We start from the raw sequence: 21,506 nt of genomic DNA, 5'->3' as shown, positions 1-21,506 counted from the left end.
GAAGAGAGGACATGAATGGGGCGACGTGTAATTTGAGAAGCGCACAAACGTCCATGCGTGCCAATTCTCGTGGTTTTGGTGAAAAACACAAGAAGTGGCAGGTAAAGAAAGCCAGGAAGGCACAACAGCAGTGGGTCTTTTGTACCGAGCTTCTGAAGTATAGATTCGGCAGATCTGGGCCCGCGAAATCATAGCCAATTTTTGAGATTGTTTTGAGAAGCAAGCTTCACATACAGTGTATTCCAGTGTGTTTTAAGTGAGATTTAGCTGCCAGAGAGCAAATTTTGGTATAGTAGGTCGAGAAGAAGGCCGAGAAGACATGAGTCGTCTTTTACTAGCTTTGAGAAGAAGAGCAGAGCACATGTAAAATTTTGACTTTACATTTCGCAGACCGAGGAACGAGTGTAGTCTAGAAAGCAAGTCCTCAAGCCGGCGAGAGAGGACTTTATATCACTCTCTGTAGTCCCGACGACATGGAGTTGACGCTGGTGTGATTATTTCTCGAGAGGTGCTTCTCATGAGCCAATTGATTGAGCTGTTTGGTTCCTCCCATGAACACTCCGACATGCTTCCTCGAACAGTATGTTTTGGAAAGGCGGAAAGGAAGGACAGGACATGATGTGCAGCACCGGGGAATATTGGACAGGAGAAGAGCCATGTGGCAAATTCTCGAGCTTTTGGGGTAAACCACAGGAAATGAGGAAGCAGTGAAGAAGGCCAGAACTGCGGAATCGGGTATGTTTTATAGCTGCAATGGCGTGTTTCCAGACTCTCTGCTCTCGATCATAGGATGTTGGCCTTGGAGATTTTGATAGACACGGTATTTTGAGGAGACTCTATGGATCAGCGCCAGATCTGATCTCCAGAGCATGTTGAGTATGTCAAGCCTTTTGGATGCTAGAGTAACAGCGACAGACTGCGAGCCGCAGACATTCCTTATAACCAGTTGTTTTTAAAGAGAGAAACTCAGAACAGCCATCAGAGTTGATTCGAGAACTTTTTGGTAAATCCCCGAAAGGAGTGGTGTGTAGGAAGCAAGAAGAAGAGGGGAAGAAGAGGTACTTTTATATCTCATCTCCGTCTCGTCTTCTCCAGTCATGTACCCTTTTCTCAGAAAGTTCGCTACTCAGTACAGCTCACTCCATGGCGTCTACCCGGACCCATTTTTTGTGCCGCACAAAACCCCTCATGTGGTTTTATCACAGACGTTTTTTGTGAAGAGAGCGTGGAAGTAGGACGAAGACAGCACACTCAGTCATCGAAACCGGATATTTAGCTTTTGGGTGAACGAGGAAGAAGAGCGAGAATGAACATGACAGAAATCGGTTTAGTTCTTTTGGTAGAATGCGAAGAGGTTGTCGAGAAGCCGACATAAGATGGGAATCGAGGGAAGCGTTTTTGAATGCGAAGCTTCCAGTCTTCTACTTCCATGCCGTGGTGCTGGCAGCATTCTGGTAAAGACACACAGGAAGCGTGGTAATAAAGAAATGAAAGGAAGACGCAGAGGACAATTTTATACGCCACCGCCAGCATCTCCACTTCTCCATGAGATTTGTTTTGTGAATATTTTGTATGAGCAGCGCAGAAAGCAGTGCTCTCCATGGCACCTTTTACAGACCATTTGGATGAGGATCACAGTCTCCATGAATGGGATGCGATCGAGTTTTGATTTTGGTAATGGAGAAGAGAGCAGCGCAACCAGACATGTCAGTTGGTGATCCGTCGTTTTGGAAAAGAGGAGCAGAAGCCAACATGAACTCTTCAGGTTCATTCTTTGGTATAAGAAGGAGGAAGGTGGTAGTTGTAGAAGACAAGAAGCCAGAAGATCAAGAGGAGGTATTTATACATCTCTCATGTCCGGTCCCGAGCATGATGTCTTTCTCTAGGGCGTTGAGTAGGTATTTCGCCAGCGGAACAAGTCTCGCGGCTCATCACACGAACGCATCTGAATTTTGTTTTCCTCAACACTCGTCTTCCACATGAACTGTGTTTCCCAAGTGTTTGGAAGAAGCCGAGGCGGAGAACGCACATACGTTGATTGTGACGTGCATTTCTTTTCGAGAGAAGCCGAGGCAGAGAGCGCACATGCCCATGAGCGTCGGGCTTTTGAGAGAAGAAGACCGGCGCACACATCGCACGCTCTATCGGTGGTTTTTGGAAAAGACCGGAGAAGATTCGTGATAGTTGGCCGGAAGCAGAGAAACCAGAAGAGGTATTTTATACACCTCTGGCAGTCGGGCCAGAGGAATCATGATTCATTTTGTAGGTCGATTTTCGGACAGCACAGTCGCCAGCGCCATCAATATTGTCTTGTACGTTTTGTAAAGACACTCAGCGGAGAGTATTCTCATCAAATAGTTCGCTAGGAATTTTGGAAAGATTGTTGGAAAGACAGGCGGACGACGCGCACATGAGTTCCGTTTCTCTATCTTTTGGATCAGGCCGCCAGGGCAAACATCATCTGAGCGTACGACGATTTTGGATAATGACCTAGAAAGATGTGGCATGAAGAAGTGAGAAAGGTGTGACGAAGAGAGGTTTTATACATCCCCTAGCGCGAAAATTCACCATCACATGCATCACATAGCTCCAGAATTTAAGTGAAGTGAAGACACCAAAGTCTAATCATCATTGCATAATCCATCCGATCATCAATCTATCATATACCCATACCACCGTCTACGCAAAGAATGATGTAAAGAAAGAAGAAAGAGACTCCTGTAAATGCCCATAACCATCATGTATACTTCATGAAAGCATCGCAACCAAGCGTCAAAAGAGCCGTTACCATAGGGCAAGCATTAGGGAGAGACCAAGAACCGCCGAAAAGTAATGGCAACCCACCATCTTACTCATCTCTAAAACCTTGTTGTAGGGAAGAACCAACCATCCATAGTAATATACACATATCGCAAAACCTTCTTCTAATCCCAATCAAACGACAATCGCTCCTAGTTGTTTGCCAGCGTAGGCGCACGTCTGAGCTTGTAATCCGGCAGATGGTCAAAGTCATCCGTTTCGGAGTTGTATCGCCAGGCCTTGAACTCGACGCCGTAGGGCTTGGGTTCGAGCTGGTACAGCATTCCCAGTGGGCAGTCCAGATCGGCCACGTCCTCGCGCTTGAGGCCCTGGAAGTATGCCAGTAGCACGCGGGCTACGCTTCGGTGTGTGATGAGCAGGCAGTGGTCTGTCATGCGCTCGAGCTCTACGATGACGGGGCGGATGCGGTTGATGACGTCGAGGTAGCCTTCGCCGCCCGGGCCGGGGTATCGGTAGGCGAGCTTGTCGCGTCGCCGTTGGAGGTACTCGTCTGCGTACTTTGTGCGGATCTCTTCGTAGGTCAGACCCTCCATGAGACCTGCGTTCAACTCGTCCAGCATCCGCATTTGCTTGACCTCGAAGTCTTCGTCGCAAAAGTATTGCCCTGTTTGGATGCCGCGCTTGAGCATGGATGTCCAGACACAGAAGTTGCGTTGTTCGAGCTCGTGGCTGTAGTACGGGTTCGGAGGGGTGTGGTCGCCTGCTACTGGTGGGAAGTGAGTATTGGCCATCTTGTCTGCCTGCCGGACTGCCCAGTCCTTGCGCTGGGCCGCAATAAAGCGTGTCATCGCCTTTGCGTACTTTTGTCCGTTCTCGCTAAGGTCGGAGTCGCCGCCAATCTTTCCAGCCACGTTGTCCGCTGACTCGCCGTGTCTTGTTATCCAGATCATGCGCGGTGCGAGGTTGAAGTTGAGGAGGTAGTAGACGGCTTGGCCAGCGAGGAAGCCCTTGATCTGATGCGAGATCATCTTCCGGCCAACATCCACCATCTTGACGTACGGCATGTTGTTGTCTTCCTCGTAGTCGCCGATCGGAACGTAGTTCTTCTCGTAAATGGCCACGCGTTTCTTGAAGTCGGCCAGTGCCGCGACCTTGTCCTTGTCCTTGTAATCTGGGCCCGACAGCTTGAGGCGCATGTTGGATTCGAGCAGATTCTGGTCTCGGCATACGCTCTCGACGAACAGAACGTTGAGTTCTGGCCCGGCACGGTTCCGTATCCGCTCCATGATCTGCTGGCGCCGCGCGAGTGTGCTGTTGGTTGCATCGAAAATGCCGACAGAGCCACTGCCTTTCAGGATGTAGTCGAGCAGGTCGTCCAGAGTCTCCATGGCGCATTGCTCTCGCAGTGCCGCTGCCCGTTGGTTTTGTGGGTCGAAAAAGTCCGCCGACTGGTCCATGGACTCGTTCTCCTCCTCCACGGCCTCATTGTTCGGTGACGGCGCCTTTGGGCCTGGCGATGTGACTTCGACGCGTGGTGGTGGTAGTGACGGACCCTCTTCGTCATCCTCCGCAATGGCCGTGCTCCCCCGGCGTGGGTCCGGCAGGTTCTGTGGGTCTACGGGCCCATCGTGCGCGGGGTCGCCATTGATAAGAATTTTCGCAGCGATTTGCGGCAGTGTGTCCTGATGCTCCTCAATGGCCTGCTTGACGGACGAAGAGACCCGCTCGAGGTTCGCTTGCGACAGCCGAAACCCACTGTGGCTCGCAGCTACTCTCCGCTTCTCTCCCACATTGAAAATCTTGGTATCGTGCTGCAGCCAGTTCAAGTAGCGTGCCATTTTCTTTGTGATGTATGACTTGCCGCGCGCGGGCAGTCCGACCATGACGATGACGAGCTTGGAGCCGACATCTCGCTGTGCGATCTTGCCGTCGGGGGAGACCTTGGACTTGGTCAGGCCGGGGATATCGAGCGTAGTAGGCCGTAATCGCGGGGTTGACACGGCGGAGCTGTTGCGGGTGATGGCGCTGTTACGGTCAGTGAAGTAGGATGAGCTCTGCGGCGGCGCGTCTCCATACTCCCGCGGGCTTCCCGGAACAGATGGCAGTGGGGTGTCACTCAAGGCAGCGCCCACGCCATCCTTTGTGACCAGCGTGCCATTGTGGTGTTGTTGTTGGACTGGGTTCGGTACAGCCTTTAGTTCGCCATTCTGAAGTGCGCGCTCCTTGAGAGCTTGCACGTTCTTTGCAGGCGCAACCGCAGGGAATCTGGGCTCAGCGGATGAGGCGCGCGGAGTGAGGTCGTTGTCGGTGTTTGTGTTGGGCTGCTTTGCGTTGTCGAGAGGGATGGTGAGTTTGCTCATTACAGATCGGGCGTAGATGGAGTGGGAGCTGAGGCGGCGGTTGGTAGTCGAGGTGTTTGAGGAAGTTGAGGATCGACGGCGATCCGGGTGCTTGCGATGTACAAGCTCGGTCACCATCGGCGTCGGGACTGCTTCCATGTTCGGCGTCATGCCAAGATGTCGAAATACTTATGTCAAGCTAGCCTGGCCGCTGCGCTAAGATAGCACCCAGGGCGCTGGAGGCGAGTCGCGGCTGCCGGTGCAAGACTGGGTTGCGTTGAGGAGATGTTTCAAAAAAAGTTGTGTGGAAGAAGGGTCTCTGTTGAAATGTCGGGTGGATTTGCAGAGGCAGGCTGATCGGGCCGTTGACCTTATCAAGGGCTGGCTCGATATGACTGTTCGGAGTCGGCCTTTGGTTGAGAGAACCACGGGTACGCCGCTGGAACTAGGCCGTTGGCGGAGGACGAGTTTTCAGGAACGCGCGCAAACGCGTTGAGAAATGCATCATCGGCAGTTTATATCTCGCAGCCTGGTCGGTGAAACTGCGATGCAATAAGGCGCGACTTGTCTGCATCCCTCGCCATGTTACAGGCCGCTTGGCAGGTGCAGGTGTTCATTGCTCGAAGCGGACAAACCCCACAGTCCGACTCCGATAACCAATCAATCCACCACGCCTCCCACTGCAGCTCGCGACGATGAAGAGAGCACACCTTTACTGTGATCTGTACCCAGGTACAGGCCGAGTTAAGAACCAAAGTAGCCTTGAATCAAGCCATGGTTCCATTGTCGTGTGATGCTCCATTACTTTCAAGGTGTCTCGCACTCGTCCGATGTCGACCAGTTCGTGGGTGGACCCAACAACGTCAGTGTGCAGCCACCAACTCCACAATTGTACTGTATAGGCCAAAGTCCTTGGCACACATATACAGTACACACGCGACGTGTATTTCCCCAGATTCCAAGAAGCCTTCCAGACGCGCCTTCCGTATCGTGGGGATCCTGAGCCACCTACAACATGCTTGAGGCGATACCGCGCTAGCCTTGTCACCCGTGATGAAATTGCATGTCGAAAAGCAAAAGGTGGCAGTCGCGTCCGAGGAGCAGAGTCGGGAAATGGCTATGTCGTAAGCTTCAGCGTCAGGACCAGCAGGCAGATGTACGCTGAGACGCTCAAGGCTGTCAACACAGACACCACATTGCCGGATGTTCGGAACTTCTTCCTGTGCAGGCCATCCTCACCGACTTCCGAGAAGAACTGTTTGTTTCCTATTCGCTGTCAGCACCCGCATTCTCGTCGTCATACATCCGCATGATCGTTTCCAACTGACCTTGTTGTCGCCGGAACAAACTGATGAACAAGATGCCAGCACCGTAGACAGCGAACAGCGCACCGATCGAGTAAAACTCGGCGGTGAAGATCTTTAGCACGACAAGCGCAAAAGAAAACTGGCCGATTGCTGTACGGACGTATGCGCCTTCGAATGTTCGCTGTGCTGCGCGGATTTCAACCAGCTCTGGGCCAGTCAAGATGACTGAGCGTGCGCGATGTAGATGGAGACGATATCTGTCTGCTGCGTGACGGCCCTGGACGTTGTGAGCGGTGGACACTTCTGGACGAAACATGCAAAGGTCCTACCTCGAACATGGTGACTGTTGCAGGTTTACCAAGATGCAGGAGATGGCAGTCAGTGGTGATGTTGCTATCCCGGTACTACCTCGGGACACAATCGGGTACGCGATGGATAGCTAGAGGAGACGGGTGACGACGTAGTGGGGTAGGAGTATCCCGAGGTTCAACTGACAACGCGTCGAGCAACCCGCCAGTACGTGTTTTCACTTCCACGACGTGTACATTCAAGTCGCACGATAATAAAAGTCAGACTTTGTGAAGATGTCTCGTTCTCGCGAAATGTCCAACGCGGTTAGTCCCACACAAACGCGTTAGCGCGCCTTCCCAAGATGAAGCTCGACTGACGTTGCTGCAGGGTCCAAGCACCTCCGAAGTTATTCCTCCGTAACCATCCCCGCAACCACAAACAATGTTACGAAAAGGCCAATCCGATACATAAACTCGCGACGACACCGACTCCAGGTAAATTCGCCATCCCCTTCCAACGAGTAAGCGCTGCATGAGACTTGGCGCCTGGCGAAACTTCACGCAGCGCGTCATATCTCCTTCTTCTAGGACCAGCGCACGGTATGTTCTTATTACGAGTGCTCGACAACGCGGCTTGTCATCACTTTGTAAATTTGGCCTCTAATTGACATATGTAGGCACTCGAATTGCTACCGAACACGCTTTACAAGCCCATTGTCTCGATCGCACGTAACGTTCGTACGCCCATTCCCGCCCTGGGACGAATACCCCGATACCCGTGTCAACGAAGAGGGAAGAATGGGGAAGTGGAACTACTACGGAGTGAAGGTCGGGCGCAAACCGGGCATCTATACGGATTGGCCGAACACAGAGGCGCAAGTCAAGGGCTACAGTGGTGGACTACAACAGGGCTTCAAGACCCGAACGGAGGCTGAGGAATACGTCTACGGTCCCAATGGACGTTCTAGTGCACCCATAAGCCTACGAGGAGATCTTTCTGCATCTGGGTCTCCGTCGGCGACAGGCAATCTGGACAGAAGTAGAGAGATATCAGAGAGTGCGCCCAAGCGACAAAAGAAGGAGAACGCAGCACCGGCATTGATTCCAGACCATCAGGAAGTCAAGGTCGAGCCCGGGTACGGCCCCCTCCCGCCAGACGCAGTAGACGGTTTCGACCCGAACATCAAGCTCGACGAGCTAACAGGCAGGATCAGAGAGAAGACGGAGGAGGAACTTGGCAAAAGGAAGAGACAGCCGACCAGAGACTCCAAAAGCCCCGTTGTGGTATACACCGACGGCGGTTCGCGGGGCAATGGCAATGCTGGCGCCAAAGCTGGTTGTGGCGTCTACTTCGGCCCACAAGATCCCAGGTTCGTGTGGTGCCCAGCATATTCTGACGAGAGACAGCCCACTAACACCAGTACAGGAATGTTAAAGAACCTCTAAGGGGTGACCTCCAGACCAATAACCGAGCCGAATTAGTCGCAATATCTCGCGCGATCGACCACGTTCCCATCGACCGCGACATGGAGATCATCAGCGACTCCCGATATTCTCGCGACTGCCTCACCCAATGGGTCCCAGGTTGGGAGAAAAAGGGCTGGAAGAATTCTCACGGCAAAGATGTCATGAACAAGGAAATCATACAACCCATCCTAGCGAGAATACGAGAACGGGAAAAGGCCGGCGCCAAGACCAAGATCACCTGGGTCAAGGCCCACGACGTCAATCCAGGCAACATCGCAGCCGACAATTTTGCAAACCAGGCCATGGACAATTGGACTGTCGATCTCGCGTCCGGGAACACATTTGACATGTCAGAAACCTTGCGGACGAAGTACAGGAATCCCAACGATCCGCCATCACCAAAGCAAGAGTATGATGTGGAGGAAATGGAGGGTTATCTGCGCCAGCTTGCAGATGAGGACCTGAATGGACTCAATGACTATCCTTCGGCTGAAGCCGTTGATCAGTCTTCGATTGACGTCGAACAAGCTGCTGCTGCTTCGGCACAGGACGTCGATGACGTATTTGCGGATCACCCAGCATTTGCATCGAAGACAAATGGAGAGGAGAAGAACGACACGGAACGGGAAGTGGCATACTAGATACCCGCCAGCCACTGAACTGGCGGTATGTGGTTGGACTGGAACTAGATCGGTCAACCATGGTACGTGTTCGAGAAATGAATCTACTTGAGAAGGATACTTCTTCAACATTTTTCAAACCACTGCCACTTCCAACATCTTTCACATATAAATCTTCATATCACCTTACCTCACCCTATCTACCATCTACCATCAACCACTTCCCTACCACAACACCATAGCTCTTGCAAGCTCTTGTGTTGACGGTACCACAACACCATACCACGACGCAATGTCTCACAAATCCAACCCCATCGTCCCAACACCACCCTCACGCCTTTCCACACTGAGATCACATCTCACCACCTTCCTTTCCGAAGCAGCATACTACTTCTCCTGGTACATCATCATCGCCATCGTATTGAGTATGCTGCTCACCAGCATCGTCGAAGTTATCTATTTCATCCGCTACTGCGATCTCGTGGTACAAGCCTTCCTTTGGAGAGCGCTCTCGGCGTCCCTTCTGACGCTGCTCCTCGAGAAGCTCGGTGTGGGTCAAGCGGTACAGTTGTTGGTGGTGGCGGTTGTGGCGTCGGGCGTGGTTGTGATCGTGGGGGTGGCCTTGGGCGTGGTCGTGGGGGTGGTTGTAGAGGGTTTTCTTTGGTAGGAGAGGGATGAAGGGTTTTGGTGGTGGAGAGCTGGATTTGAAGGTTTGGGGTGAGTATGGCAATAAGCTATGCTATGGTTTTGGGTACTACGGAGCGAATCTCGATGTAGGTAGTTTGAGTGGGGAGGTATACGCGGGTCCTGAGGCAGGTAAGAGGACGCCTTTCATGTTCAGACGTCCATGTACTACAGCGATGGCACAGGCGTGCGGATGTTCGGGCTAAGCACTCGAAGCATCAGACGCCAAGTCCGGAAGACGGCACTGACGTGCGAATGGAAACGAATATACTCTCCGGATCCCATTCCGATTCATTCGCCACAGACTAGTCATGTGTGCCTGCACTCGGAAGAAACGGCTACTAACCCCAATCAGGCCACCCACCATCATCATCATCGTCTATAATAACAACCAGCCCACACCCCGCTCCATCCACCTCTCAACTTGAGTCTCATGTTCAAACACACCATCAATAACCTCAGTTTCTGTCATCCCTTCCATTATTTAATGAGGTATTTTGCCATCGTGTACGTCTTTTGTATTGTGGGACTCACTCCCAGTAAAACAATATACGACCACCTATATCTCCTCTTCACCGGCTACGCTTTCCACATCTACTTCGTCCACAGCACCAAACACCGCCGGTTGAACATGCCCGACAACTTCGACGAATCGCAAGCCCAGCTATCCCAATCCGATTCCCAGACCAACTCCGGCAATAGCAGCATGGTCACCACTAACGACATTAAACAACACCGCCGCTACTCGCGTTGGTGCCGCGTGCTCGGTGTCACGCAAGTCGTGCTGCAGACTGTGTATCTGGGGTTGAACTACTGGACAAACGGGCATCTGACGGTTTTGCAAATGACGACCGCGGGGTTGTATATTCTAGGGGCGGTGCTTATGGAGGTTGATTTGAGGAGGAAGGAGAGGGAGTTTTGGAACATGGTGGAGAATGGGGGGAAGAAGGATGTCGAGAAGGGGAGGCTGGCTTGGGAGGAGGGGACTGATGAGAAGACGGGGTTTCTGAGCGAGAAGGCGGGAGGGGAAGGGGAGGGATACAAGGGTGAGGATGGTGGTGAAGAGAAGGTGGAAGTAAGGGTTGAAGAGGTGAAGGGGGACTCTGAGATGTAAGCTGCGACTATACACCTCTTCCAACGAGGGATACAAGACGCTTTCATCGTACGGCCTAACATTGCCTCAGTCTGAAGTTTCCTTATTACCATGTTGGCCTGCTTCTCTTCTTTATTGCTCTTTTCACTCGCTAGAAGCTAGTGGCATGTTGTTTATGTCCACAATGAATTGTTTGTGCATCAAAGCGTCTTACAATGTAGCGACAAGGCGCGTAGGTGCACGCTGATTGCGCAATTTACTTAGAGTTTAGCAAACATATATTCTCAAATAAGAAGAAGGGCTTACAAGCTTACCGCTATGACATTCTTTACTGAGCGGTATATTCCTGGACCTCGTCCAAACCCCTTTATACCTGCTGTCAACCTTTCCACGCGCTCCACAACCCCGTCTCTCAACACCCGCCACTACAGATCCGCAATGTGCCGTGCATTTAAAAACCTCCTCTCAACGATCTTCTGGTACATCATTCTCGCGATCGCAATCATAGCCTTGATCCACGCCTCTTTTGCCGTTCTCACTCTGTGCGCATACGCATGCAAAGCCGAAGGCGGCGTGTGGATAATTCTTTTCCTTGTCTTCATGGTTGCTTGCACGATATTTGGTGTAGCGTTCTTTTTGTTCTTGTGTGGCATAGATGTGTTTGGGATTGATGAGGCTATGCCATGGGTGGATTGAGTTGGCTCCCAAGGTTGGCTGGAGGTGGACTTTTGGTAGCGAAACCACGTGGAAGTCGGCTGCGCCCTGCGCGAAAATGAGAAAGATTTTTTGCCCATGGTTATGAGGATGAGAAACTTTGGTTGCACACTGCGGTTTCTAGGCTTCTCCGTGAGTAAGTTCTTAACAGCTTGCTTCATCTGCTAAAGAAGCATCTTTTCATCCTATCATACATCCGCACCCTTCGCACCACCTTTGCAGACAAAACCCATTTCAAGATGATGTCTCCAGCAGCAAAGTTCGTTCTCCTTTCCACACTGGCAGGTGGCATCGTCGCGACTTCCTCCCGAACGGCAACTGCTCTCGGCACTCGTGGACTTGCGTCCGATTCAACCTCAATGCCAACGATTTCCACACCGACTTCCACCTACAAGATTTCTTTCAAAACTGGTCACGGCCCGGTCGTAATCTCAACGTCGGTCCCTGCATTAACATTGCATGACCCCAAACTCAGCACACCAACGATTATATCTTCACCAACAAATGAACCAGCGTCATAGTGCGTGAACCCCCTGTCATGCTAAACACTCTCTAAATCTCATCGCTAACAGTCACAGTCACAACATCTGGTCCAGCAACGAGCACCAACCCGAACGCACATTCCCCCAGCACATTCCCGGCGAAATCAGTTCAAGGGAAGGTAAAATTGAAGGCATCACCATCGATACCATGTACGACACCGACTGTCACGGAGACGATGGAGATGCCCACATCTACTTCACCATCGCATACACCAACGGCACACTCGCCTACGACCCGCGCGGCCGACCCGGCCTCTTCGCCTTCACAACACCATGGTACATCTCCTATCCAAAGACACTGCGGAAAGCCATCTTCAACGATCCGACCCCGTATCGTTCCAAACAGAAGTCCGAGGACTGCAAGCACGGTCACTGCTTCAGTGAGGTCCTGCCGGGGTTACTGTATAACAACGAGCCTGTCAAGTTGAAGCGCGTCAAGAATCCGAAGACGCTGAGACCGTTCACTTCTGATCGGGACTACTTTGCGCTTGGCGAGTGTCACTATGACGATAGCCTACTCGATATCTGGAGGTTGAGTGTGTATCTCGGTAGGATCGGATATTATATCCACGGCGCCAACATCCCACCTGCGGTCATCGACTATGTGGAAGACAAAGTACGAACGACGTATCCGACGCTGGAGATCTGCCTGATACTCTGGGGAACACTTGGTGCTATTCCGACTCTCATATTCGTCATCGTTCTCTTGGTCTGGTTAGTGAAGATAACAATTTGGCTAGAATATGATGGGCCAAAAAGGATGTGGGCTTCTGCTCAACGTAGCCGTGAGGCTATGTGGAAAGCTGTCATCATGGCGCCGGGTAAGGGATGGGATGCGATGAAGGGACGTTGGAAGAAAGGATTGAGGCGTCAGAGGAGTCTAGTGGCACCACCGAATACGGTGCAGTCGACGGCGGATGGCCAGCTGCCGGCTTATGAACTTCCCGAGTGGACACCTTCGGAACTTGTAAGGCCGCCGAGTTATCGTACGTATGATGGTGGTTGCGAGGGGTTCAATGCTGTCTGAGAGGTCTGGAGAAGTGGAAAAAGTAGAGATGTGTATGATGAGTCTGAGAGAGATATACTAGATAGCATGAGAATGTACATGAACTGAGATCTTTGTCCCTCATACTGCGCCATGCTGTACACAACTCACCACACCACACCCTCAACGCATCCCCACGCACCCCCATCACCCCTCCACCTCGCCCAAAATCCTAACCTTAATCCCCTCACTCCCCAAATCCGGCATCCCCAAAAAACAATCATTACTCGTCAACACATCCCTCCCCTCCACCGTATCCCACACCTCCATCCGAAACCTCCGCCAAATCATCGCAAGCCCCATATACAATTCCGACGTCGCAAGATTCATACCCAGACAGTTTCGACTTCCGCGCCCGAAAGCAAAGAGGTAGCGCGTGAGTTTGGGGTTTTGTATCCACCGCTCTGGGCGGAAGGCGAGGGGGTCGGGGTAGATGGCAGGGTCGGTGTGGAGGAGGTAGGAGGATTGCATGATGGGGGTGCCGCGGGGGAGGGTGTAGGGGCCGTAGGTAAGGGATTCGCCCGTGGGGATGCGGGGTTGGCGGGAGGAGACGCCGTGGGCGGTGCGGAGGCCTTCGTTTATTACTGCGGTCTGAGATGCTGGTCAGAATCGATTGGCTTCTTGCATGGGGTGTACGACTTACCAGGTATGGCAGAGCTTCCAACTGGGGTAGCGAGACTTCGTGATTCACCGTTGGCATCACGGTCTTGAGTTCCTCTCTCAACTTCTCTCCAACGTCAGAATTCTTGATCAAGTAATAAGTAGTAACCGCCAAAGTCCTTGCCGTCGTCTCCGTCCCCGCACCAAGGATAACACTAGCATCCGCCGTTAACCGCTTGGGATGTTTTTCTTTCTCCGGAAGTTTACAACCAACATCATCTCGTATGTCATGAAATATCGTCCGCCTCAGATTCTTCGTATCGCCATCGCCGTCCTCAAAGTTCATAATGCGTTCGATCCTGCCCAGCGTCCTGAGACTGAAGGTGTTCACTGTGGCTACCCCGGGGCTTAGTTTCTCGACAACTTTTGGCGGAAGATCGAGCATGAAGTTCATGATGGTAGGGAATTGGCGCGCAAATGGCTCAATCTGAATCCCGTCGTGCATAACCTTGAGCCAGATTTTAGCGTAATCGTCGTGGTCTAGGGCTTTGATTGATTCGCCGAAACAGTACTCGGAAATGGTGTCCATGGTAAACGCAGCATATGCGTCGTTGAGGTTCACGACACCGGCTTTGGGGCCTTTCTTCTCAAGTTCGCCGGCGAAACGATCCATAAGCTTCTTGGTGTTGTTTACGACGAGCTCTTCAAGGGCTTGGACTGAGCGCTTGCTGAAGAAAGGCGCTAGGGCAGTCCGTCGCAACTTGTGCAAGTCATGGTCTATGGTGTCCAGTATTGCGCCTTCCCAAGACTTTGCACCAGTGTGAAATGACCAACTACAACGATCGCGTTTGTGATTCATGCCGGATGCGTAGATCGTGTCGAAGTAATCTGCATCGTGGATATGGACCTGAAGAGGATTGATACGTATGATGGGCCCTATTGCTGCGGTCAGAGCCGTAAGGCAGACAACAGTTGGCATGGCGCACCGTATTCTTCATGTAACTGTTTGATCTTCCACAAGTACTGGAATTTGTGTGGATAGATCTCATAGTAAAATTCGTACCAAAACGTGAATGCTGCCAACTACACAGCGTTAGTCGTGATCTGAAGTCCCTCATACCACACGTTGTCTTCCCGGTCGTACCTTTGGCCCAGGGATGTTTGCTAAAGGATGGAAATACACCCTGTACACGCCGACGGCGAGCCAATACAGTATCCATATCCCAATCAGAGACGCAGCGAACTCTTTCGATGCGCTACTGCGTATGAGATCCCAGAGGCGGTCCATGGTAAGTGCGGTGGATGATGTGCGGGGATCGCATCTCCCACGAGGGGGCCTCGGCAAGCCATATGTACACACGCTAGACTTCGCGCAGGTAACGTGAGACAACAACATAGTTTATTGGAACGCCCGCCAATAATAGTGTCAGCATATTCAGCAGGGCGGGATATGCAAGGGCGCCAAGACCATGCACACCGCTAGCGCTTACCACAACGCTGATACGTCATGCAGGCTACACAAGCCCGTTGCATGTATGATTGCGATAAAGAAGACTGATTGGCGTTCCGAGAAACATATCAGACTGACCAGTTAGCGAACGTTCTTGTAGCTGGATAACCAGATGGCAGTTGGTGTTAGGGTTGCACGAGATGCAAGTAGCGGGAAGCCTTGTATTGCCCTCAAATGCTACAGAATCCCAAGCACCACGATAGTCGTACAATGGTCTGAAGACAAGAATTGACATGCACCGTATTGCTGGGACACCTTCTCAACTTACCTTCGAGAAGTTCGCTTCCAAGATGAAATTCGTACGTCAAAACAATCGGTATACTTCGAGTCATAGCTATCCCAATCCCATATTATAGGCATCATTCTTTTCTTTCCAGTCTTTGGCAACGGCTGAGCTAATGGACTAGTCCACTCATAGCCTGACCGGAGGACGATATACGCACTCATGCCGTATCCATACCTGCTGCTTGTTTGGTAAGGTGGTGAGTCGAAAGCTATATGAGATTTGCGATTGGTTCTGTTCTGCGGGCCTAGGTCTCAGCATACTTCCCCACATAAGGTCATCACCAAGTGCACTTACAGTGAACATGTGAACGCTTTCGACAATACCACCGCCACTGTGTTTAAGAAAAACAGTCGACTGATTTCCCGAATTCGACGGGAAGTAATAACTTCCACACTCGACATAGATTGTGATCATAGGCTTCGGATTTGGCGGCAAGCTCATTGTTCGATCAGGACGTTCTCCTGGGGAGCAACAAGGTCGATAGAAGCCCCAATGTTGCTCTTGTCGAGCACGCTTTGCACAAAGAGCGAAGTCCAAGCCGTTGATAAGAAGGACTTCCTGTTCAACCACATCGGCGGTTGGGCGCATAGCTGATTCTTCCTCCATCATCCATCGCACAAGACCCATGAGATAATCGTCGGCGGCCATCAAGTCCACCGAGAAAATGTCTTCTTCAAACCATCCGACGATGGTGTCAAGATTCGATTGGAAAGACCTGTCGTATAATCGTCGAAGCCCTTGGCTGAGCTCCAGAGTGAGGCTCATGTGCAGAGTCATGATCTCGAACAAGATACATCCCATGGAGAATATATCTGCTGAGCGCCCGCTAGGCGCAAAACTGGCGACTTCCGGCGCGAAGTACTTCGGTGTTCCGCGTTCCCCCTCATCTGTGACACTAGAAGTTAGCACGGAGAAGTCGGTCGCCGTACCAAAATCTGTCAGCCATAGCCCGTTCCTAGAAAGCAAGATGTTTGATGGTTTCAAGTCTTTGTGTTTGATGTTAGACGCATGGAGATAAGCTATTGCGCTTGCTATGCAGCCAATTGTCTGTTTGAGGAAACATTTGGCTGGATAGCTGTCAGTCTCCTCGTCTCGGGTTAAGACTCCAAGCGCGCGAAGTCTTGCTTCGCGATCGGTATCGTGTTTGGATTGCTTTTCTGCCAACTCAGGTGCGTTCCCACGATCGACCAAGACCTTTTTTTGTAGCCAGTCCACATCCTCAAGAAGAGTCGCGAGATCGCAGGTCGCAACAGGCCATAACAACAACCCAAGGAAGGAGCCATGCGTATAAGTTCCCACGAGCCTGACGATGTGGCGATGTGAAAGCTTCTTGATGATCTCGATCTCGCTTCTTTCCCTTTGGCCTATCTTGCGACGGCAAAATTTGCGTTTCCAGGCCAGCCTGATACCGTTGCAGGTAGTCTCGTACACTCCGCCGTTCATGCCATGACCAAGGAATTCTCCTTCTGTCAGAGGAAGTACTTCTGACTTGTCGTAATCCACGTGAGAGGTGCCGCGGCCAGACCAATCCAGCCTTGCGCCATTGATGTATTCACAGGTTGGTTGTTTGGGGAGATTTGCTGTACCGGATGACGAAGAGGGAAGCTGGTTGGAGTAGTCTGAGTTCGACATGTGTTGGGACACCGAGATTGTAGGACGATAGAGTGTTTGTAGGAAGTAACATGTCGTCGTAGAAGTCAATCAGGCTGTAGGCATCTCTTGGCTTCGCAAAGTGTGTTGGCCTGCGACTGCAGGATTTTCTAAGCCACAATATGCAGGCCGGGGTCAGCGGCACCCAGCCAACCAATTGCCTCATAGGCCTCGTCTGTATCAGCTATATGTATTGCCGAAGGACTTCAGACGTGAGCTCCTGTTGCGCGTGTTGGCCAGCTTGGCGTGAAGTGAAACTGGCGGCAAAAAAGGTGAGACAAAAAGGATTTAACAGCTGAAACTGAGGATTGAACTCAGGATCTTCGCATATCGTACGACATACGAGTGCGACGCCTTACCACTTGGCCATTCCAGCCGAGTTATTAGCGAGCGTAAATTAATAGACCATATGAAGACTCGTTGGGGGCGAAGAGAAAGGTTGAGCGCCGGTGGGACCGACGTTTGCGGCGAGTGAAGGTACAAACGCTTTAGGGACAGCGAGCGAAGTCGCTATTCTCGGTGGATTTCACCTACTTGCGGATACTCGCCTTGTCCACATTACTGATCAATGCGTCCCTCCACTCTTGATCCTTCAGTATATTCCGCACCCTAGCCTCCAACCATTCGGTGTTTCCCCAGAAGCCCCAGCTCGCCTGAAAGCGGAGCCAGTCTACGAGCGCTGTCTCCCAATGTCGCACGAAGATCGACCAGTTGTACTCTTGTTTGCCTGTATCCCTCAGCCTCTCCCAGTATCGTTGTAACAGCTGCTTTTCGCCTTCTTGCATGGCTAGCTCCCGTGGGATATGCGAGTCGGCAACGAGCATGCTTAGCGGAACGGAGCATGTGAAGAACTTGGCGAGATCGCAGACGCCCAGGCCAAGACCAGTGTACTGGAAGTCGTAGAAGGCGACCTCCTCACCCGACTTGCTGGTGAACATGTTTTCAGACTTGACATCACCATGGATCAGAGTTTGATATGCTTCGATTGGTGACCGGCCGGTAGCCTTGGGTGAGAGAAACGCTGCCGCTATCTCAGAGATGGATAGGTCTTCGCCATCGACCCAGTCCGTGAGTGGCTCATTCCACTCGGCGTCGTAATCCTTCGCCAGAGTATTGTACTCCTTGCGACGCGTCGCAAGATAGGTATATCCGCCATTGAGCCACACCGATTTGCTCGACGAGGCCTGTCCATAACGTTGTACTTCCTCGAGCGGTGGTAGGACCAGAGACGCGGAGCCTAGAGACTTGACGCGGGTCCACCAGAAGCCATGGAAGCCAGAAAGCCAGTCCAGCGCGGCATAAGCCTGGGTTGTCGTCAACACGTCGCGCTTCTCTCCAGCCACAGGATATTGTTGTTTCAAATCGCTCAATAACATCGCAGTCATCGAGGTGCCATCCGTGTTGTGCTTGTTGATGCTAGCGACGCATTCGGCGACCGGTAAAGTTGCTGGCATTTGAGGAGCGAGATGGCTATAGAAGTATTGTTCAATCTGATAGCTCAGAATCTTTCTGGTATGGCCTTCGTCGCTGGTCTTCGTCGGTGGGGGGTTTACAAGCTTGAGTACGTAGGATTTCGTCGAATCTGGCGAGCCTGTTGGATTAGCGAACACGCGACATATCTCGCCGTAGCCTGCCCATAACGACTGGATGGTTTGCAGCGATTGGAGTTCCAGCCCCTTCTCGGAAAGAAGGGTAGACGCTACTTCGTCTGGTGATACTCGTGCAGGCATCGAATCTGCTGGTTGCCGTAGACGGGCGTATAGAAGCGGTAGTAGGAAGATCGAGATGCAAGGGACGAGGAAGCAGGCGAAAATGAGCTGTGACCGTGTGATCATCCGAGCAGCGAAGAGATGAAGGTGGCAAGTGTGTAGTCTAGGTGTATAGTCAAGGGATTGGCGTTGGTGACCACCAAGGCACGCTGTTGTTGCAAAAGTACGCCGAGGGGTTGGATGACGCGACGCGTCATGCTAGTCATGTGCGGCTGACATAAGCGAGCATCATGAATCGAGCTCTCCGCCCATACACCTGGGCATGCCCCACGCCTTATCAAAGTCGTTACTGCCCGTCGCACTTCACGTCACTGCAAAACTCGAGAACCTCCACGCCACTGTACTGGACATGAACGACGAAATTTACCGAGTTGACGAGACGCCATATACACTCAAGATGGGCCACTCGAATCGACCGAACTTATGCATTGGTATCTACTACGGAGAACGGAACAAAGGTTGACAAAGCTCTAGTCGCATCTACAACAAGTACTGGAAGTAGATATTCTCCTTGTCTGTCATGTCTTGCAGACCGTTCTCTCCGTGGACCTCAGCACCTGCCTCATGGAAATGGCCGCTCATCGAGTAATCGATGGGGTTCCTAGGAAGACCGGCCGCCTCACGCTGATCGCACTTCTTCTTCTGCATCCAGGTGATGAGGACGACTTGAGCGACAACGACACCCCAGAGGATGCACCAGATTATCAAGATGCCCTTGAGAGCGTTGACCTAAAAGCGGAGTGTTAGCGATAAACTTTCCACTGAATGTGCGACAGGAATGGGGACACGTACGTATTGCGGCTGGAACTTTGCGTCGAAGATGTAAGGGGTGATGATGTTGCCTACAGAGTTGCCGGCGTTGAAAGAGGTGTAGTAGATGGCCTTCTTGGTTTGTCCGGCGCAGTTGGAGCCCATCCACGAGATAAGCAAAGGGTTGATGGCATATACGAAGGCGATCAGGTAGTAACCTGCGAGAAGACCGCCCTTGTTCTCCGGCTTTTTCGGGAGCGCGACCAAAAGAGCAACACCGACAATGACGATGGTAACCAGGCCCAGGAAGAAGGGCGACTTGCGCTTGAAACGGTATGCGAGCCACGACGCACCAAGAATGGATACGACCTGAAGCGCTCCGAAAGGCATGTTCAACAAGACAGCTTCGTCTGAGCTGAATCCAGCCAGGTTCTTCAGGATTATGGAGCCGAAGACCGAAGAGACCGACGCACCAGCATTGACAGCGATGACCATGATCATGTACAGCCAGTACTTGGGTTCAGACAAGGCCTCGGCGACATGCGACCAGTTGAATTTGTGCGAGACGATACCCTGTTGATTCGCCTTCACTCGATCAACAGCCTTCAAGCGATCTTCCGGTGTCAGGAAACGAGCCTCGCCTGGGCTATCGTGGGCCCACCAGTATGTGATAAGACCAATCACGATAGTCAAGAGCCCGAAAAAGAGATACACCATCTGGTAGCGGTACAGCGAGGACGAATTTATCTGCGCGAAACCGTAAACGATGGGTGAACTGAGAACGGTGCTAAGACCATAGCAGCTGTACCAGCAAGCCACGCGGAATGGCTGCTCGGAACGCCTGTAGAAGGCAATGGTGATCATCGAGAACAGGGGAACGACCATAGCCTCAAAGGCACCGAGGAAGAATCGAGATGCGAGCAGCCCGGCGTAATTCCTGGAACCACCGAGGCCACCGGCAACTGAAATACCCCAGCATGTGATGATGACGGGAAGAACGTGGCGGTATCGCAGCTTGACGAGGATCCACGCGGCCAAAGGCTGCACACCGAGTTGCGCATAGTATCCGATGTTGCCGATGTTTGAGTAGTCGTTGCCCTTGAGATGGGCATCCTCCTTCAGACCATAGACGGCCGTCAATCCGATGATCCCCTTGTCGGCGGACTGCAGGAAATACACCATGCAAAGGAGCGACAGCATCCAAATATCCGTCTTGCGCAGAATGCGTTTGCTGTCTGCCTCGGTGCAGATATGAGCCTCGCTTAGGCCAGCCTCCTTGCCCTCCTCATACGCCACGGCGTGGTCGATCGAAGTGTCGGACACATGCTCCATGCCGATAGCGGTCGGCTTCTCGTCCGCGGAAGCCATGTCGCAAGGTCAATGGGTGAAAAGATGGAGAAAAGAAGAGATCTGGGGATGAGCTACAGTCTGGGGTACAAGTCTGGGGTAGACGTTTATATGCCTTCGTTAACGCGACGCGAACGACACCAGCGGGACCCGGCCCAACGGCGCAACGGACTAGAATTATCCCTCCAACAGCTTTGCGCGCATTAGAAGGATGCACCGATGCATCCGTGCCTCTGTGAGCTGTGCTGATGCGAGCTTGTTGTAGCCAATAGCCCTGGCTGGAGGTCCTGATAGCAACCGGCTAAATCGATGGGAGGGAAGTGCTCGTGATGCGCCCATCGACCGCGGAAGTACGAGCTTATGTCTGGATCAACGGCTCGGACTCTAACAGACCGAGAAGGTTATGAGCGTGTTTGACGAAGTGAGTAAGGCTCACGGTGCTTTAGTGTTGACAGGTTTACCCGAGTGGTGTTGGGTTGATAGTCGAAGTCTATGGGTATAGTACGCACCGCTCCACCGTACATCAACGAGACCGACCGCCTGCCGATCTAGCCATGATCCCGGAAGCGTGGTAGGCGATGGGACGGTCAGAGCTTAGTGCACGCTCTGATGCTGTTGACACTACAAGTTTATCTAGGGATTGCCCAATAGACACTGCATCTTTTCCCTGTAATCGTCGACTGCATCTATGCTGGACGACCTTTGATGTTCGAGACAAGACTCTATGCAGTGA

At 52.0% G+C, this 21,506-nt stretch overlaps 7 protein-coding genes and 1 non-coding gene across 8 annotated transcripts; 2 read left to right on the top strand and 6 right to left on the bottom strand.

The window, feature by feature from the left end:
• Positions 1-2,951: 2,951 nt before the first annotated feature.
• On the bottom strand, positions 2,952-5,120 carry J4E88_009444 (uncharacterized protein; the record flags this gene model as incomplete). The annotated part of the gene is made up of 1 exon (XM_049403045.1): positions 2,952-5,120. One exon carries the CDS (start codon positions 5,118-5,120, stop codon positions 2,952-2,954), a length of 2,169 nt encoding a protein of 722 aa, XP_049251173.1.
• Positions 5,121-6,216: 1,096 nt separating this feature from the next.
• On the bottom strand, positions 6,217-6,744 carry J4E88_009443 (uncharacterized protein; the record flags this gene model as incomplete). The annotated part of the gene is made up of 3 exons (XM_049403044.1): positions 6,217-6,365; positions 6,428-6,683; positions 6,736-6,744. The coding sequence occupies 3 exons, from the start codon at positions 6,742-6,744 to the stop codon at positions 6,217-6,219; spliced, it is 414 nt and encodes a 137-aa protein (XP_049251172.1).
• A 33-nt stretch (positions 6,745-6,777) lies between these two features.
• J4E88_009442 (uncharacterized protein) lies at positions 6,778-8,804 on the top strand (the record flags this gene model as incomplete). Its single annotated transcript, XM_049403043.1, has 4 exons — positions 6,778-6,783; positions 7,192-7,217; positions 7,374-8,066; positions 8,123-8,804. 4 exons carry the CDS (start codon positions 6,778-6,780, stop codon positions 8,802-8,804), a joined length of 1,407 nt encoding a protein of 468 aa, XP_049251171.1.
• A 1,150-nt stretch (positions 8,805-9,954) lies between these two features.
• On the top strand, positions 9,955-10,581 carry J4E88_009441 (uncharacterized protein; the record flags this gene model as incomplete). The annotated part of the gene is made up of 2 exons (XM_049403042.1): positions 9,955-9,959; positions 10,008-10,581. The coding sequence occupies 2 exons, from the start codon at positions 9,955-9,957 to the stop codon at positions 10,579-10,581; spliced, it is 579 nt and encodes a 192-aa protein (XP_049251170.1).
• Positions 10,582-13,008: 2,427 nt separating this feature from the next.
• On the bottom strand, positions 13,009-14,749 carry J4E88_009440 (uncharacterized protein; the record flags this gene model as incomplete). Its single annotated transcript, XM_049403041.1, has 4 exons — positions 13,009-13,452; positions 13,505-14,397; positions 14,448-14,544; positions 14,606-14,749. 4 exons carry the CDS (start codon positions 14,747-14,749, stop codon positions 13,009-13,011), a joined length of 1,578 nt encoding a protein of 525 aa, XP_049251169.1.
• A 2,451-nt stretch (positions 14,750-17,200) lies between these two features.
• On the bottom strand, positions 17,201-17,283 carry J4E88_009439. Its single transcript has one exon. It is a non-coding gene; the product is annotated as a tRNA-Thr (tRNA).
• A 154-nt stretch (positions 17,284-17,437) lies between these two features.
• On the bottom strand, positions 17,438-18,637 carry J4E88_009438 (uncharacterized protein; the record flags this gene model as incomplete). The annotated part of the gene is made up of 1 exon (XM_049403040.1): positions 17,438-18,637. The coding sequence occupies one exon, from the start codon at positions 18,635-18,637 to the stop codon at positions 17,438-17,440; it is 1,200 nt and encodes a 399-aa protein (XP_049251168.1).
• A 519-nt stretch (positions 18,638-19,156) lies between these two features.
• On the bottom strand, positions 19,157-20,794 carry J4E88_009437 (uncharacterized protein; the record flags this gene model as incomplete). Its single annotated transcript, XM_049403039.1, has 2 exons — positions 19,157-19,405; positions 19,469-20,794. 2 exons carry the CDS (start codon positions 20,792-20,794, stop codon positions 19,157-19,159), a joined length of 1,575 nt encoding a protein of 524 aa, XP_049251167.1.
• Between the last annotated feature and the right edge of the window lie 712 nt (positions 20,795-21,506).

This window comes from Alternaria novae-zelandiae (assembly GCF_023758075.1).
Source record: "Alternaria novae-zelandiae strain BMP 2774 chromosome Unknown scaffold_24, whole genome shotgun sequence".
Classification (NCBI taxonomy): domain Eukaryota; kingdom Fungi; phylum Ascomycota; class Dothideomycetes; order Pleosporales; family Pleosporaceae; genus Alternaria; species Alternaria novae-zelandiae.
This window is presented reverse-complemented; position numbering and strand designations above follow the sequence as displayed.